The sequence below is a fragment of the Myodes glareolus genome, chromosome 15 (assembly GCF_982192425.1).
Source record: "Myodes glareolus chromosome 15, mMyoGla1.1, whole genome shotgun sequence".
Lineage (NCBI taxonomy): Eukaryota > Metazoa > Chordata > Mammalia > Rodentia > Cricetidae > Myodes > Myodes glareolus.
The window spans coordinates 77,889,253-77,906,897 of NC_142040.1; the positions used below are offsets into that span (position 1 = coordinate 77,889,253).

Sequence of the window (17,645 nt, forward strand, 5' to 3'; positions counted from 1 at the left end):
TGTAGCCTGAATGTCTGTAGTGTGCCCCCCAGGTACGGTATGGTTAGCCTTGGAGACAGTCTGTCTTCTGTGACCCTTGAAGATGAAGGTTCCAGGTTGGAACAAGGCGATGGCTGAGGCTTGACCTATCTCACATCCCAGAAGCCTGGGGAATTTATTCTCTGTGCCGGTTCTTTCCCAGTTGCTATGATGAACTCTTACAAAAGCAGCTTATGGAAAAGTTTATCTTTCAGTTTGAGGATACTGTTCATCATGACCAGAAAATGGCCAGGGACAGGTGGACAAAGCAGCCGGTCTCATTGTTGCTGCAGCTAGGAAGACAGAGACGAATCTTAGTGTTCAGATAGCCTTTTCCTTTTTATACAGTTCAAAATCCCAACTCAGGGACTGGGCTACCCACTTTTAGGATGGTATTCCACCATCCTAAAATTAAATTCCACCTTTAATTAAGATAATATCTCACTGGTATGGACAGAAGCTAATCTAATATGGATCACAGGTGTCCTCAGAGGCTTTTCTCCTAGGTGATCTTAGATCCTGTCAATTGGCAATTAATATTAACCGTTACTATAACCATCTCCAAAGAGTACCCAGGTATCCCAGAGCCTGCAGGGAAGACATCCCATGCTAAGAAAGGCTTTCTGATATATTCAAGGTTTGGAGAGTCTGAGCTGGGACCTAGGAGTTCATGTTCCCCTATAGGTCCTGGGTTGCAGACGAAGGGGGGTGTTCCAGATTGTCATGCCCATTCCTAGGATCTGGTTGGTCTCTAAGGTAGAACAGCTTGAAGGACACAGTAGCTGCTTGCTGGCTCTCTGGAGAGTGTGCTCAGCTGTCGGCTGGCATTAGTAAAGACAGAGGAGATGCCCTGGGTTCTGCTGAGGCTGTTGTCAGGAATCCCTGACCCCTCACTACAAGGGTTCACCCCTGCCTGTGAGTAACCTGACCAAGTCAGGTCAGCCACTAAGACACCACACAAGGGTTAGCTGCCTGCTTTCCTTCCTGAAGGTGGCCAACCTCCTGGACTGCTGGTTTTCATCTGGCTCTGGCAGTTTGAGGGAACTTGGACAGGGAATGACTGCGGGCTGGCACCCTGGGTCCATCTTGGGTGCAACACAGGATTCTGTCTCAGTACTCCCAGTGCCCTCAGTCCTGACAGGCTTTCTTTGCTAGTGTCAGGGAAGGAGCCAAGGTGAGGTCAAGGCTGGACAAGTCCCTGGCCAGGACCTCCGTCTTCGCTGATCCGCCTTATTCCCGTAGACCTACATCTCTCCAAGTGCAGCCATCTTCCAGGCAGAGTCAGCAGACGGCGAGGCGGCGGCGCTGCTGAACAACATGCGTGTGTATGGCAGCTGCGCGCTGGCTCTCATGGCAGTCGTGGTCTTCGTGGGCGTCAAATACGTCAACAAACTGGCGCTGGTCTTCTTAGCCTGTGTTGTGCTTTCCATCATGGCCATCTATGCTGGGGTCATCAAGACAGCCTTCGCCCCGCCTGACATCCCGTGAGTCCCAGGCTGTGCAGGGGGGCCTCGAACTAATGCTGGGTTCATCTTGTAGTGTTTCTCCAGGGGCTGGGCCTGGACCTCCTGGTTTTCTCTCTTTTCTGACCCTTGGTTCTTTTCTAAGCAAGAGTATGGAGGTGGCCTTGATAGTCACTCGTTCCTGGGCTTCAGTGTGATTTTGAGAAACCTTAGAGTACGGGATGTTAACAGTGCCCATGCCGCTGGTTCTGGGTGCATCTATGAGAACCCGTGCACCTGGTTCTGGGTGCATCTATGAGAACCCGTGCACCTGGTTCTGGGTGCATCTATGAGAACAGGAAGCTAATGAAGGTTGTCCATACCTCAGGGTAGGGTAGCCAGTGGCCCTCTGGATAATGTATTTGTCCTTTTTAGGTTGCTGTGAAAAGCAACATGATTACAAACAACCTATGGAAGAAAGAGTTTATTTTGGCCTACGGTTCTAGAGGGATAAGAATCCATCCTGGCAGGGAGACATGGCAGCAAGAATAGGAAACAGAGATCCCATCTTCAGCCACAAACATGAAGCAGAGAGCGTGAACTGAAAGTGGGGCAGGACTATGAACTCTCAAAGTCTGTCCCCAATAACATAATTTCCTGAACCTCCCCAGACAGCGCCACCAACTGGGGACCAAGTGTTAAATGTCTGAACCTATGGGAGACATTCTCATTCAAACTCCCACGGTGGTTTTTCCAGTGTGGCCCATCCTTTTCCCATGAGACCTGGCTTCCTCATCTTCATAGAAACCCCTCCAATGGACTGGCTCTTGTCCCCTTGTGGAATTGAGGAGGTTTAACCAAGGTGACCAGGGTAATAGCAAACAAGCGAGTTAGTGTGAACCAAGCCGGGAGGGGGGGAGGGGGGGGAGGTGGGGTGAGGTGGTTGGTTGGGCGTGGACTGACCAAAGCCATGGTCCTTGATAGGGAATACAGGAGCCAGGATGCAATGAAACCCCAAGAGCTGTGGGTTTGCCATATTTTTGGAGGATATAACCACCTTCCTTCCAGAAAGGGTTGCCCCAGGCAGGAGAAAGGCAGCCCCGATCAGTTGAGTTGAGGGCTTGTATGAGAGATCAGTCCCTAAACTGTTGGAATCCGGCTTGATGCTTGTTGAGCCTCCCACTGAGTCGGCCGGGAAGAGTGGTAAAATCGAGCTCTGTCCTCTCCCCGCTCCAGGGTGTGTCTGCTTGGGAACCGCACGCTGGCAAAGCGCAGCTTTGAGACCTGTGCCAAAACGCAGGTTGTCAGCAATGGCACAGTGACCACTGCGCTCTGGCGTCTCTTCTGCAATGGCTCTGGCTTGAGTGCCACCTGTGACGAGTACTTTGTACAGAATAATGTCACTGAGATCCAGGGCATCCCCGGTGTGGCCAGCGGTGTCTTCCTGGGTAAGTGCTGCTGGGGAAGGCTGTGACCACTGCCCTGGGTTATTTGGGACTACTCTTAGGGCCCTGGTTCCTCTTGTTTAGATGAATCCTTGGGGTCCCGTCCAGCCAAACTCTAGACTGGAATGGCCTTCTTCAGCTGCTGCAAACCAGCTGGGTAAGGCCAGGCGCTCAATCTTTGTTTGAGGTAAATACTCACTTTACAGCCCAGCATGGCCTGGAAATCGCAATGTATCCATGATTGGCCTAGAACCCTGATGACAGGGATGGTATCAATCCATCCTTGTCATCCCCTTCCACATACTGGGATAACAGATAGGGGCCAGTTTCATCTTGGTGTGAAGGAATTGTTCCTGGAAAGCCTGAACACTTGGTCCTAGTATCTACCTTCTGAGGCTGGGGTTCTGTGTGCTCCCCAAGTATGGTGTGATGTCAGTAGGCAGCTGAGGATTGTGTCTGGGTGAGGGGTGAGGAGCACAGGGATCCCTCACTCACGGGGCCTCCTGGAATCTCTGAGGTAAGCCCTCCAGAGGAAGCAACTCCCAAGAGATCTCAAGGGAAGCATCAAGTGCACGGGGCTGGAAGGCCAGTTATGGAGAGAGGTCCCTTTGGGGTGTTCACAGTCGGTGCAAAACTGCACTGGGCCAGGCTGGAATGCAGTGGAAAGTAAAGGCGGCCACATTTCTTGGATTATTGGAGGAACTAATACGATTACAGCTTTGTGTTGCTTCCTTGTTGGTGGGTGCCCAGCAGAGAGGGCATTAAGACTGTGGGCAGCTAGCTGTTTAAGAGCATGTAGGTGCTGTGTGCAAGAATCCCCTAGTGCTGAAACCTTGTGTTGAGGTTAGGGGGTGGGGGAAGTAGCTTCTTGCCTTGGTCCTTGCGAACTGAGTGTCTTTGATTGAAATCAGAGCCACGGAAGAGCGAGAACCACCTGCGGTTGTGAGTGGTGAGGCTGGGCAATACAGCTCCAGTGAGCATTCCCAGCCTGTTCTCCTTACAGATAACCTGTGGAGCACATATTCGGACAAGGGGGCATTTGTGGAAAAGAAGGGCGTGTCCTCGGTACCCGTGTTCGAGGAGAGCCGGCCTGGCGCCTTGCCATATGTCCTCACAGACATCATGACCTACTTTACCATGCTAGTTGGCATCTACTTCCCCTCCGTAACAGGTGAGGCTCCCCACCTCCCTGCCTCCCCTGCCTTTCTGTCTCTGTGTCTGTTTCTCTGTGTATTCCCCCCATGAATATCTTCCTTTGACTCTGTCTTTGTATCTCTCTGTTACTGTCTCTGTCTCTTGGTCAGCCTCTGTTTTCTACTCTCTGTATGTCTCTCTGTCTTTTGGTCCTCAGAGACCATTTTCCCGGCCAGCAGTGGTGGTATCGGCCTGTCTTTCCTGACCTACAGTTGAGTTGTGCTGTGGGCGGTATCCTCTAGGTTTTCAGTCACTGTCACTCCTGTCTGTTTTGCAGGGATCATGGCAGGATCCAACCGCTCTGGGGACCTCAAGGACGCACAGAAGTCTATCCCGACAGGGACCATTCTGGCCATCGTGACCACGTCTTTCATTTGTATCCTTAATGGGGCCCTGCTGCCCTTGTTCAAGCCTTTCACTCACATCCTCATTGTACCCATCTACGGTGCACTTTCCAGGTTTAGGGCCTGACTACAGCCTGCCCTGCTTGTAGCTCTGGCAGCCCTGTGTGATGTGCCATATTCAAACATGGCACCCGGATTCCTGTTCTCTTGCAGTTGTATTTGGCACATGTCCCTCTAAAAACCCAAATGAGAACTATAATTCAGTGGTAGAGTGCTTATCTAACATGCACAAGGCCCTGGCTTCATATCTGCAGTAATATCAAAGGAAGAAGAAGTACAACACACCGTTGGATTGGTCAGGGACACTAGTGGTATACAGCTTTGGTTGGGTGTAGTGTGGTATGTGGCACAAACACTGACCACAGTTGCCTTTGTGAAACTGACATTCCAGGAAGCCTGTGTCCTCCCAGCAGGGTGGTCTGGCCACCAACCAAGCACTTTTTGAGTACTCTGTGGTTGCATTCTCTTTAGAGAGGAAAGTATCCAAAGGACTGTGGAGGTGTGGGGTACAACCATGGGGACAGGGTATGGGGATATCTTACCACTAGGTCATCCTGGGTTCAGGCCCATGGGATAGGACCCCACTGGCCAGTATGCATCTATCTGGAGCTTGCCCTAGGACTGTCCGCTCCTTGACTTCAGCTCAGATCTTTCCTGCATAGTGCTATTTGGAGCCTGCATCGAAGGTGTGGTCTTGCGAGATAAGTATGTTGGTTTTTTTACTACATGAAGGGACTCTAATTGGTATATTGTCTTTCCTGAGGGAGACTTTGAGCTTTGAAACTCAGTTATCCCTGGGCCTCACAATTGTGTATGAGCTAAAAGCTAAAGGCCTCTTGCCTGACTGAAGCATTATGTGTCAGCCCTGGAGCCTGGAGCCTAAAGACTACGCAGGAAAGTTGAGGCCTGATGAAGCTGGCGATGAGGAGTAGACAGGGGTGTGAGAATGAGAGAGATGGGACCCAGAGACCCCAGCCCCGCTGCTGAGTCAGTGGGACTTTAGTGTAGACTATGGTGGACCCTTCCTTCTTATGGCACAAGTTTGTCAGAATCTCAGGGCTTCAGGGGGTCTTATAAACTATATGGTGAAGAAATATAGTACCCCCCAGACCTAGATATGACCGCTGCAGAAGTGACAAAGGCCAACACCATCTTGGTATAAGCCAGGGCTTTCTGTTCTGAGAGGATTCCAGCAGAACAGTGTCAGACCACCACAGCCCTTCCGAGGGAAGCTGCCAAGCTGGTCGGGTCCTCCTACTTGGGTTGGGTACTTTACCTCCCTTCTCCCTGAGCCCAGAGGTTCACACTCAAATAGAGGACAGAGATTTCTTTTTTTTCTGTCTTCAGATCACTTTTTGTAAGTTCTACTGACTCCCTTCTCTGCTCACCTATAGGTTTGGGGAGGCCCTGCAAGGGAACCTGGTCATTGGCATGCTGGCCTGGCCATCCCCCTGGGTCATCGTAATTGGCTCTTTCTTCTCCACCTGTGGTGCTGGCCTACAGAGCCTGACTGGAGCACCCCGCCTGCTGCAGGCCATCGCCCGTGATGGCATCATCCCTTTCCTGCAGGTGAGCCCTTCACTCAAGCTGCGGCAGATGGTGCTGGCTGCCCTGAGAAGAGCCTTGGAAGGCCATGTTTGGGTGTGTGGGGGTCCCTAAGAGTCCATCCTGCACAGCCGAACCTATAGAATGAAGACAGGGGACGTTTGTCCTGCCTTTGGACTCTATACTGGTCATCTCCCACACAGGGGACATTTGTCCTGCCTTTGGACTCCATACTGGTCTTCTGTCACGCAGGGGATATTTGTCCTGCCTTTGGACTCTATACTGGTCATCTCCCACACAGGGGACATTTGTCCTGCCTTTGGACTCTATACTGGTCATCTCTCGCACTAGCTACAGGGCTGAGGGTGCAGGGCAGAGGCCACCAAGCACTCTAAAACTTTTTTTCTGGTGGGCCATATTTGTCCATGTGACCTATTGAGGCTGTGCCAAGGACGGTCCCACTGAAGTTAACCAGGGATTGGTATCTATAGCTGGGACTGCAGTTACTGGAGTGAACCTAGAGGTTCAGGATGTAACAAGATTTCTGGGATTATAGCATCAAAGCATCATAGGCCAATGACTTAAACCAAAGGAAGTTGTTTTCCAAAAATTCTGGAGGCTATAGAGTTCCAGTGAGGCCACTGACCACACAGATGTGATCTGAAGATAGAAAACAAAACCAAACAAAAAAGAAAACCAACAAGCAAACATGGAAGTCCAGATGTGGCAGAGCTGTCCTCTGAGCCTGTCTGTATGGCTGTTTAGTTTTCTTTCGGGCCTGGCTTCATACAGCATAGTGACATGTGACGAAAGCTAGATTTGCTTGAAAGTCTTGAACACTTCACTTGTCAAGGACACTGCCTTGTCCACTTGTTCCGCTCACCCGTGGTTGGGTTTTCTCTTGCCCCAGCCCACTTCTCTCTCTCTCCATACTGCAGGTGTTTGGCCATGGCAAGGCCAATGGGGAGCCCACGTGGGCCCTGCTGCTCACGGCCCTCATCTGTGAGACGGGCATTCTCATTGCCTCCCTGGACAGCGTGGCCCCCATCCTGTCCATGTGAGTAGCCTAAAGGACACCAGGGTGGAGGGTGTGAGGTGGCTACTGTCCTTTCCTGTGTGGACACAGGGTCCAGAATATACGTCCAAGGCAGGCACAGAAGGCCAGGTGGTTGTGCTCTGGGCACACAGCTGTTGGTCCAGCTGAGGCCAAGGTGGTTTTACCAATAGTTGCTGTGGTAGGGGCAATGGCTACTTTTGTGGCAATGGCTACTTTTGTGGGGACAGTCAGGATGTGACCTGTTTCTCAGCTGCTGTGTGGAGGCCCATAGAGGAGGCACCAGTGTGAGAACAAGGAAGGTCTCCCTGGAAGATGACAATCTGTGTGTAGTGGGGCAGTGCCGGATACCACAGTACTGCTTGGTGGAGCAGTCGTCTTACTAGGCCTTCTGCTCCAGGTTCTTCCTCATGTGCTACATGTTCGTGAATCTGGCCTGTGCTGTCCAGACCCTGCTGCGCACACCCAACTGGCGCCCACGTTTCAAGTTCTACCACTGGTAAGGCCTTCTGCATGGATGCCCTGAGGGACCCACAAACCTGAGCACATGCAATCTGTTCTGGAGGCCCCCCTATTGCTGGGCTTAAAACTGTTTTTGTGGAAGGAGCCCCAGTGAATTCCATGAGGTAATGGTCCTGTCCTGATCTCTGAACTTTAAGGACGGTCTGACTCGTACTTACACTCCTGGGCACACATGTGATTCCTGTGTCATTCTGGTCAAGTCGGAAATGTGAAGCTCTTAGCACTGCTGGTCTACTTAAGGTCTGTTTCCAGCACAGTGCTTGGGGTGGAGTGGATAGAACCCATTCTGTGTTCTGCACTGGCTGGGGTTTCTTATCCATCTCAGGAGGTAAACAGGCACCTGCTGTCCTCAAGTTGCCCCAATGCTGTGCCACAGCAGGGTGCCTGGAAGGAATTTCCTATTTCAGGGATGACTGAGTGACAGGCCTGATTGCCAAGGGTTGAGGCTGGTGTGCAGTTAAGAGGAAGATTTTCATGATGGGGAAAGTACTGTTTGTGAAGCAGTGTTTCAGGTGCCAGTTAGGGGCTGTACTGGCCTGGTCTGTGCTTCATGTTCATTAGGACCCTCTCCTTCCTCGGGATGAGTCTCTGCCTTGCCCTGATGTTCATTTGCTCCTGGTACTACGCCCTCTTCGCCATGCTCATCGCTGGCTGCATCTACAAGTACATCGAGTACCGCGGGTGAGTGGCAGCCTCTTGCATGACTGTGAGTTCCCCACACTGCACATGCTCACACGGAACCAGGGCTTGACCTGCGCCTGGCCTGGGGGCGCGAATCGATGAGGTCTCAGAGGTTAGACACCCTGTGAGATTAGGGGGCACTGTGTCATCCTCTGACCCCAGACGGGCTGACTTGCTCAGGTATACGCTGATTTCCTGCCCGGGAGCCATTGTGCAAACAGCTGGGCAGGTCTTCTGTTTCGTTTTAGCTTTCTGTTTTTAACGTCACACGTGTTCTAGTTTATCAGTGGGTACATCTACGGCTGCATATAGCAGCTGTGACTGTTACAGTTTGTTTAAGGAATTTTGCACTCTGTCAACCACAGCACTGATGTGACACCCATTGTAAGCTTGTACACACACACACACACACACACACACACACACACACACACACACTCTGGACAAGGGTGGCATGTGTCAGGAGCTGCATGGCAGAGTTCCGTTCCGACAGAGTTTCCTTCGTCCTTCCCTGACTATTCTGCCCCCCACTCCAGGCCTTGAGACCAGTCTGGTGCAGGGCTTCCAAGTCATGCTCTTACCCTCATTCTTCCCTCTGTCCCTGGCGGTCAGTGCCACAGAGGACGTCCTGCTGCTTGTACAGTTCCATGTTACCCAGCAGCCCCTGCCTGTCTTGGGAAGCCCCTTCATGTCTCAGGTTTACAGAAACTGTGAATGCCCCAGCCAGGCAAACATTCTTAGAGTGTTGCAGGGACAAGGTGACTTTTTTCTCTACCCACACAGGGCTGAAAAGGAGTGGGGAGACGGCATCAGGGGCCTGTCACTGAATGCTGCCCGCTATGCCCTACTGCGTGTGGAACACGGGCCCCCACATACCAAGAACTGGAGGTGAGTACATCCTATAGCCATAGAATAGACAGCAGAGCAGAGCAAAGACCCTGCCCTGTTCACGGTTAATGCTGTCTCAGAAGCTTTTGCTGTTGGCCCCTGGGGAGAGATCTGACAGGGCATCACTGTCTAAGAATGGGAGATAGCCAGAGCTGGGACCTGGACAATGGAATAAGCCACCAGCAGTATAGATCGGAGGCACACTCCTCTAAGAGCGTTTCGTTTGCCCTAAGGCCCAACTGAGCACCCTTAGCTGGGACACCAGTAGCCTTCGACACAGGGCCTGTTCCTGTCTCTCCTATCCTTCCCACCTCAGCTGTCTTACCCGTCCTCTGCTATCTGTCTGCTGTCTTTCCCATCTCTATCCCTTCTGGTTTGATGAGCACTGGAAACCCTGGCTGTGGGTTGCCGTTGTAACTCCTGTCCTTGCTTACCCTACCACAGGCCCCAGGTGCTGGTGATGCTGAACCTGGATTCCGAGCAGTGTGTGAAACATCCCCGCCTGCTGTCCTTTACCTCGCAGCTGAAGGCTGGCAAGGGCCTGACCATCGTGGGTTCTGTGCTAGAGGGCACCTACTTAGACAAGCATGTGGAGGCCCAGAGGGCTGAAGAGGTGGGCAACGGGGGTGTCATGAATGACGTCAGGGTTCCAGCTACCTAGGAAGGGCTGAGCCGTGTCCTGCATCTCAAGGTTTAGGGGCATGATTTTAACATGTGCTATCACTTGTACCTGTCAAGGTGGCTGCTGAGTCTGAAATGGTCAGGAGTAAGACTTGACGAAAGGAGGTGTTTGGTCTCCTGAGACATAGAGGAGCAGGGACAAGCTCCATCAGCGTGCTGTAGAATTCAGGCACTAAGGGCCCCCGTGCCTAGCCTTGGTACTCTGCTCCTGGTGCCTGTTATAGCTCTGTTCCCATGCATCCCAGCTCCTTCTAGTATGTAGAGACAGTGTGCTGCAGATGTCCTGATCCTGTGAATGAGGGGGAGAGTGACTAGAACATGCTCCTGTTACATACTGGTGCCATCTCTGTAGCCTGCTGCCCACAGTTTGTTGGCTGTGTAACTCCCGGGATCCTATGCATGCCTTTTTATTTCTCTGCTTGCAGACTTGCGACAGGAAATCTTCAGCCTAAGCAGAGGCAAGCAAGTAGAATCATCAGTCCCCTCATGTCTGCCTCCAGCCTCCACTGTCCCCACAGGCCAGGGTCCTGTCGTCTCCCTCCCCTTTCCTGTGACATCCTATTCTGTCATCTATCTAGAACCCTTCCTGATTGTCCACCTCCAGTGTCCAGCTTCCCAGTTTGTCAGAAACCTTTTTACTCCTTTCTCCGTTTTGTGGACTTGACCCAGGGTTCCATCATGGCTGCCGTGTCTGGGTATCCCCCTCTTCTCTGGAGGGGGTGATCAGCTTTTCTCTAAAGGTCATCCATATCTGGTCTCGCTTGTACATTCAGGCTTCCTGCTGCCTGTGTGTCTGCAAGCTGCAGCCTAATTTCTGAGTTCAGACCATGCCAGGTGTAAGACTGCTCAGAGGGGTGCTTGTGAGCCTGGGTGGAAATGACTGTTGGTGACCCTGGTCTGGAATGACAATCTCGTGGCCTTTTTAGTGATGGCATTGCTTACTCAGACAACTTTTCAGGTCAGTCAGATTTAGCAAGTTCAAGGACAGGAAAACCATGGATCCTTCTTTTGCCCCTCCAAAGAGGCCAGCAGTTGTCCATCAGCATGTGGCTCCTTGGATCTAAACACTGGTGCCTGTTGACTGTAAACCCATGAATTGAAACATTGTAGCTATCGTCCTTAAGGATGGACGGTTCTGTCTTGTGAATTGAAACATTGTAGCTATCATCCTTAAGGATGCACTTGTCTGTCTTGTGAATTGAAACATTGTAGCTATCGTCCTTAAGGATGGATGGTGTTCTGTCCTGTCCGCTAGTATCTATCCTGCAGCTGGTCCGAGAGGCATCCTGTTATGGGGAAGTAGGTAGCTCTGTCTTGGAGATGCTCTTGCTTTTATTCTGTGATAACTCGTGGGCACAGAGAGTCCAGTGTCTGCTTTAAGCCCTGCCATGCACTGTGGAGGAAATCCCTGGGCTTAGGACCACCCATTGGGCAGATTATAAGGGTGTGCATGGGCTTCTGCTCTCTGGTCTCACTAGTAACGCATGGGAAAAGGTATTTGTGTGGAAGTGATGGCTGCTAAGGACCATTGGACCCCACTTTCAATCTCCATCCTAATAAGACATGAGACGCACCCTTAGCTTCTAACAGTCTGATTCTCTTATTTTTTGCAGTGCTGGGATTGGGGTGGGGAACCTAGGCCCCCATACATGCTAGGCAGGTGCTCAGCTCTGAGCCACCCCTAATCCCTGGGTGGATGATTTTAGTCTCTAAGTGCTTTTAGGCAGAAGGTTATGAGAAAGGCGGCTTTAGCTTTGGAATTAGTCATTTCTGTTGATCAGCAAAAGCAAGGAGGAGCTGCCCAAGGGGCCATCTGTCCCACATGTCAGTATCTGGGCCCTGATTCACTTTTCTGATGGAGCCCTGTCCTCCAATCAGACTGTTGTTGATAGTATAAAAATAAGGACATTTTGGGAAAGCCTTTTTATAAATGATCAAAGCTTGTGTAAGAAACTTGTTTACATGGTTTCTCCTTATCAGAATTAATAATACTTTCCATTCCACCACACCAATTGTATGAGAAGGCTTGAGAGTTTGAGTCTATTCTTCCCTAACTGAGGTCCCATCTTCTTCTCCTGCACGATCTCCCTGCCCACAGTCACCCTGACAGATGTGTTAACTTGTCTGTTATAATGCCGTCCTGGGCTAGGTGCTTGCCTACTCAGGGTTAGGCTAGGCAGGAGTTTCTCTAGCAGTAAGGCAAGAAGACCCAGCTTCAGCTCCTTGAATCTGTAGCATGGAGAAAGCAATGTTGCAGCCAGTGTCAGGGATACAGGCATCACAAAGCCAGGGCAGTGGTGTTTTGGTGCCCTGTGAAGTCCTGGTCAGTATTCCACAACCATCTCTGCTGTGACCTTTAGCCAGCTTCAGCCTGAAGGACAACAGAATGTCCCCGCCACAAGCCCTAGTGCTGAGTCAGCCTCTTGTAGTACTTCTCCTATGAAACCCCCATCCTGGGCACTGTCTTCCTTCCTGCTTAGGAGCAGCTGTGTCCCCGTGACCACACCTCCTGCCTGGGCTGCCTCCCACTCCCTGGCATGTTCCCCTTTTAGGACAGTGTGTTTAGATTGTTCCCGAATTACGCAGAATTCTATAAGTGGAACATGTCTGTGTGAGGCTGGTGTGCCCTGGATGGGTGATGGGTGGTGAAGATGATCAGGAAGTAAGGGAGGAGGGAAAGGGATGCTGGGGAACCATGTGTAATCTCAGTACAGCCTTGGTTGTGGCGCTCTAGTGCAGGGCACTGTGGGGCTGACATAGGCCCCTGAAATCAAGTAAAGAAAGGAGAAAGGTGTGCCACGTGACCAGTGGAGCAGACCCAGACTGGGTGAAGTCTAAAATTTAGGTGTGGGTATGGTGGGCTCAAATATACTTCCTCACTTTTCTGGATCTGGGACTCTAAGCATTTCAGCCTCTGCCTCCGTCTCCACACAGCTGCCTGCCTTCTGCCTCAGGTCTCTCCGCCTATCTTTTTAGGGTGACTTGTTACTGGATTTTTGGGTCCCATTGAACTGTCAGGACATTTTTTGCAAATAAGGTCACGTTTCCCCATCTTGGCCTATAGCATGGTCATAATGGACCTCTTTGGGAGCATCATTCACCCCTCCTGGTCCTAGTTCCCCAAGCACATCTGTCTCCCATGCAAGCTACGCTCATCTCATTACAGGGTCTCCAAAGTCTTGACTCTCACAGCATCAATGCTAAGTCTGAATCTCATCAGGGACTATGAAGAGGGACTTCTCCCTATGCCTACACGAAGTGTGGAAAATGTGTGCCTACAGTGATGTGGCCTTACCATCCACATACATGTGAAGTCTAATAGGGCTGTTCCTCTAGGTTCTGTCTGACACCCTGCACCTAAGGGGATCTAGTAGGCCGGCCACTATAGATATGTAAAGGCAGCATCCCTAGGGCTGTTGATTAGTGAACGGTGTGTCCTGAGTCACAGTGGCCACTCTCTCTATTGACCCCTAGCTGCTCTGGGGAGGGGGGGAGCTGTCCTGGTGGATGGCTGATGTGGTGATGGGATGACAGAGTAATGGAAGTGGAGACCGACATTGTGGTTTGTCTGATAGTTCTTGCTGGAGCACTGGATTTGCTCAGAGGCCGTTAAAGTTGACCCATTACCATGAAGCATTTATGGTAATTTAATGATCATTGTCTGATTTGACCCCCACCTCCAGTCCAAGTAATAATGAGTGTTTGGTAAAGGCAGAGATTCTTTTAAGACACTATTATATTTAATGCGCTATCTCATGGTGGTGACCCTCTTTGACACCTACACACAGCTGTGTCTCACGGTGCCAGGTTTATGTCGTCTCTCACATATATGTGCAGATACATATGGCCAGCAACTCCCAAGCTCTCCTCAAAGTCTCCATCCGTAATGCCAGGCTGTGGCATATGTGTAGGGCCCCCTCACCGCAATTGTGACTGACATGTGTCTTGACATCACACAGTGACACTCCCCTGCAACTTCCACAGAACATCCGATCCCTGATGAGTGCAGAGAAGACCAAAGGCTTCTGCCAACTGGTGGTGTCCTCCAACCTGCGAGATGGCGCATCTCACCTGATCCAGTCAGCTGGCCTTGGCGGCATGAAACACAACACTGTCCTCATGGGCTGGCCAGAGTCCTGGAAGCAGGCAGATAACCCTTTCTCCTGGAAGAACTTTGTGGGTGGGTGTGGCAACCATTTTCCCCCAAGGTTCCACGATAGCCCCAGCCGTGTTACTGTCACATCCAAGTCTGGCCAGAGAGTATATATTTGGGACCTTTGTGCTAGCCACATTGTTAGTCCCTGGAAAAGCAAATGGCTACTTTATAATCTTTAATATTTTCTCCCCTAATACCCAAGCCCAATCTGCATTTGGGGGTTTTCCTAGAATGTGGCACACAACCCTGTGGAGACCATGGAGTAGCTTGTGACATGGAAGTTGTTCCTTGACGCCCTCCTGGGTAGATGACTTCATGGGATCCTGCCTACTTAGCCCATGACAGCATCCCCACTCTCTGTAGGGAAGCTAGCCTCACCACCCTAGATCTCACCCATGTATGCCTCTCTCCACAGACACTGTCCGTGACACTACAGCAGCACACCAGGCATTGTTGGTGGCCAAAAACATTGACTTGTTCCCGCAGAACCAAGAACGCTTCAGTGACGGGAACATTGACGTGTGGTGGATTGTGCATGACGGGGGCATGCTCATGCTGCTGCCCTTCCTGCTGCGCCAGCACAAGGTGTCTGCCGCAGGGACACAGGGCCGCAGCTAGGTTACAGGGACACCACGGCGTGAAGGGTATGTCCTTGCTTGAGTTCCTGCAGAAATGTCCCCTCCCTTCCCCAGGTGTGGCGAAAGTGCCGGATGCGCATCTTCACTGTAGCCCAGGTGGATGACAACAGCATCCAGATGAAGAAGGACCTACAGATGTTCCTCTACCACCTCAGGATCAGTGCCGAGGTGGAAGTGGTGGAGATGGTGCGTACCTACCTGCATGCTCTCGGTGGGTAGGGGAACCTGGATGTCATGCTCCTCTGGGTTACTGTGTGGTCTCCATCCTCAGTTAACAGCAGCTCTGGGGGACAAGGCCCGTGGGGTACAGTCCCTAGGGGTGAGACCTGCCCAGAGGTCTGGAGCCCTTGGCTCTGTTTTGTCTGTGAGTTTATAGTTCGACAGCTGGAAATGACTTGTCCGTCTGTGAGTAATAGGGCCACGAGTGTGGGGATAACAGGCAGAATAAAGTGACTGGGTTACAGTAGATGTATTTTACTGTCGAATGACTAAGGAGTGAAGTGAATTCTAAGATGCCTACTCCAGCTGTGCCCGAGGACCCAAGATTGTCCCTATGGACTGAGCAGCTCCATGGGGATGAACCGTGTACCCTTCGCTCCTCATTGCCTTCTGCTTTCTCTGAATGCCATGTTCTCAGTTGTGTGGTCTGGATGGCTTACTCTCTGATCATCCATTTGATCATGGATGACACCCAGTGCACGTTGACCCTGTAGTCTGTGCATGGCTGTGTAGCTTGGTCCCTGGGGTAGAACTGGGAGGGTGTCACATTTGGTAGAAGTAGTCCCAGAGAGGCCGTTTGGTGAAGGGTATTCTCTTTCCATGGGCCCATTCTCTTTCCATGGCCATGTGGAGTGCCACGTTAGGTAGGTGAGCGTCTACCCTCCTGTGGTTCCATGGAGATATCCCAGCTCTAGGGCTGGCGAAGGGTATTCCAGAAGGGCCCATTCCCTTTCCATGGCCATATGGAGTGCCACGTTAGGCAGAGGGAGCCACTACCCTCCCGTGGTCCCATGGAGAAGTCCCAGGTCTGGGGCTGCAAAGCTTGCAAGCTGCCTGTGTCTAGCTGTGTCTCTTTAATCATGGATGAGGCCTGGCATCTCCCTGCATTATTGACGACCTCTTGCATTTTCTTGTCAGCTCTCAGGGACCCTTGTGGTACAGGGCTATGTTCTCCCTCTGTAAGAGCTTTGTGTAAGTCAGAATGCAGGTTGGCTATCACTGGGTTTTGTGCTCTGGGCATATTTAGACGTTTCTCAGCCATTTGGAGTTGCAGACTCCTCTGTAGATGGCTCTCTCGGTCTGGCTGCACCTAGAAGTCGTAGAAACAGCATTATTAGCAGTCAGAAACCATCTTTCGACTTAGTAACAAAAGCTGCCCGGAAAAGAGCCCTGGAAAAAGATAAGGTCTTGTGAAGCAGCCCAGGCCTACGCATGGAGACCAGCATCCAGGCCCTGACCTGGACCTGTGTCTGTGATGTACATGTATGAGGCTGCCCAACCCTCGGTTTCACTCTTGCTCCAAGAGTTGGTTTCTAGAGTTAACCTCCATTCCTGAATACAGAGGTCTATGCCCTACGACTGGGAACCCAGTCAGCTGACAAGGGGCTACCTGAGTGTAAGGTTTTGGGTGTTTGCGTGTAACAGGCAGGGCTATTCTGAGTCCCAACAGTCAAGATCCTCAAGAGCTTAGATGCTGTTGTCCCTTGGTTTGGTATGTTTACCTGTGGACTTAATTCTGTGAGGGGTCAACTTGTCTGAGACAGGAACTGATACCAGTTATTTGGGAGCGTGTGTCTCTAGAGACCACAGCTCCCACAGACAAGCCAGGAATGCCGTGTCCAGAACCCCGAGCAGCTGTGTGCTTGGTTAGTATGAGATGCAGCAGCAGCATCGTCTGTGTGGTAGTGTTACCGAGTCCCCAGGAAGGATGTAAGTAGGCTGTGATTTCTCCACCTGTTACTGCAGACTACAGCCACGTGCTTCCATCTGTAGTCACACAAACTCATTCCTTCCCGGGCTTCTCTGGGGTAGTGCTGTGTCACTCCAGGGGCACTTTGTCACTCAAGGCCTAGGATGTGTGGCCACTGCTTGCTTAGGTCTGCTTGACAAAGGGGGTTAGGTCGCTGTTTTGTATACATTGTTTACTTTTGCATCTTGACATGTTTTAGGTTGAAAATGACATTTCTGCATTCACCTATGAGAAGACACTAATGATGGAGCAGAGGTCACAGATGCTGAAACAGATGCAGCTGTCGAAAAATGAGCGGGAGAGAGAGGTATGTGCACCGGGGAGAAGAAAGTGGCTAGGGTAGCACCATCTGGCCCCAGAGTGGGGGTCTGTGCAGGAGAGAGAGGTATGCGCACCGGGGAGAAGAAAGTGGCTAGGGTAGCACCATCTGGCCCCAGAGTGGGGATCTGTGCGAGAGAGAGAGAGAGGTATGTGCACCGGGGAGAAGAAAGTAGCTAGGGTAGCACCATCTGGCCCCAAGTGTGGGGTTTTGTGCTGTTGATGGGGGCAGAGGACAACCCAGCAACCTGTGGCTCTGGATTGACATAGTTCCATGGCATTTGGAATTGAGTGCTGGAGAAGAGCAAGCCTGGCCCCCTGTGCCCATTGGCACAGCGTGACTCTGAGGGATGGAATCTTTGTCGTCACTTCTTACCTAAAAAAGGCACAGATGGTGAAGAACATGACAGCCACCTCTTTTGAGGCTATGCCCGTAGGTCTTTTGTTGTATGAACTCCAGAATCTTATCTGTGACTTTGCAGTGGCAGAGTGGGTGGAGGGAATGTTTCTCTATGGGGTCAGTGATAAGACGTGGTCACAAGGGCACTGGTGCAGGACAATTGCCTCCCACCACTTTGTGACCTCAGTGTCCATGGGAATTGGCCATGGTCAGCACGTGGATCACGTGACTAACAGCTAGGATCAGAGCGGTGATCACCCCACATTCTTAGGAGAGAGTTGGGGGCCTAG

General features: G+C 51.4%; 1 protein-coding gene across 4 annotated transcripts in view; it reads left to right on the forward strand.

The window, feature by feature from the left end:
* The window catches only part of Slc12a7 (solute carrier family 12 member 7), an 82,875-nt gene that overhangs the window by 56,956 nt on the left and 8,274 nt on the right, over positions 1-17,645 (forward strand). For all 4 annotated transcript variants that reach the window (XM_048458957.3, XM_085676566.2, XM_048458939.3 and 1 more), the window contains exons 7-21: positions 1,261-1,502; positions 2,697-2,908; positions 3,909-4,076; positions 4,377-4,475; positions 5,151-5,208; positions 5,898-6,072; positions 6,987-7,105; positions 7,503-7,601; positions 8,186-8,305; positions 9,089-9,193; positions 9,638-9,806; positions 13,859-14,054; positions 14,446-14,615; positions 14,723-14,854; positions 16,837-16,944. In XM_048458957.3, the coding sequence (XP_048314914.3) occupies positions 1,261-1,502; positions 2,697-2,908; positions 3,909-4,076; positions 4,377-4,475; positions 5,151-5,208; positions 5,898-6,072; positions 6,987-7,105; positions 7,503-7,601; positions 8,186-8,305; positions 9,089-9,193; positions 9,638-9,806; positions 13,859-14,054; positions 14,446-14,615; positions 14,723-14,854; positions 16,837-16,944 (2,172 nt within the window). The remainder of the gene's footprint in view (positions 1-1,260; positions 1,503-2,696; positions 2,909-3,908; positions 4,077-4,376; positions 4,476-5,150; positions 5,209-5,897; positions 6,073-6,986; positions 7,106-7,502; positions 7,602-8,185; positions 8,306-9,088; positions 9,194-9,637; positions 9,807-13,858; positions 14,055-14,445; positions 14,616-14,722; positions 14,855-16,836; positions 16,945-17,645) is intronic.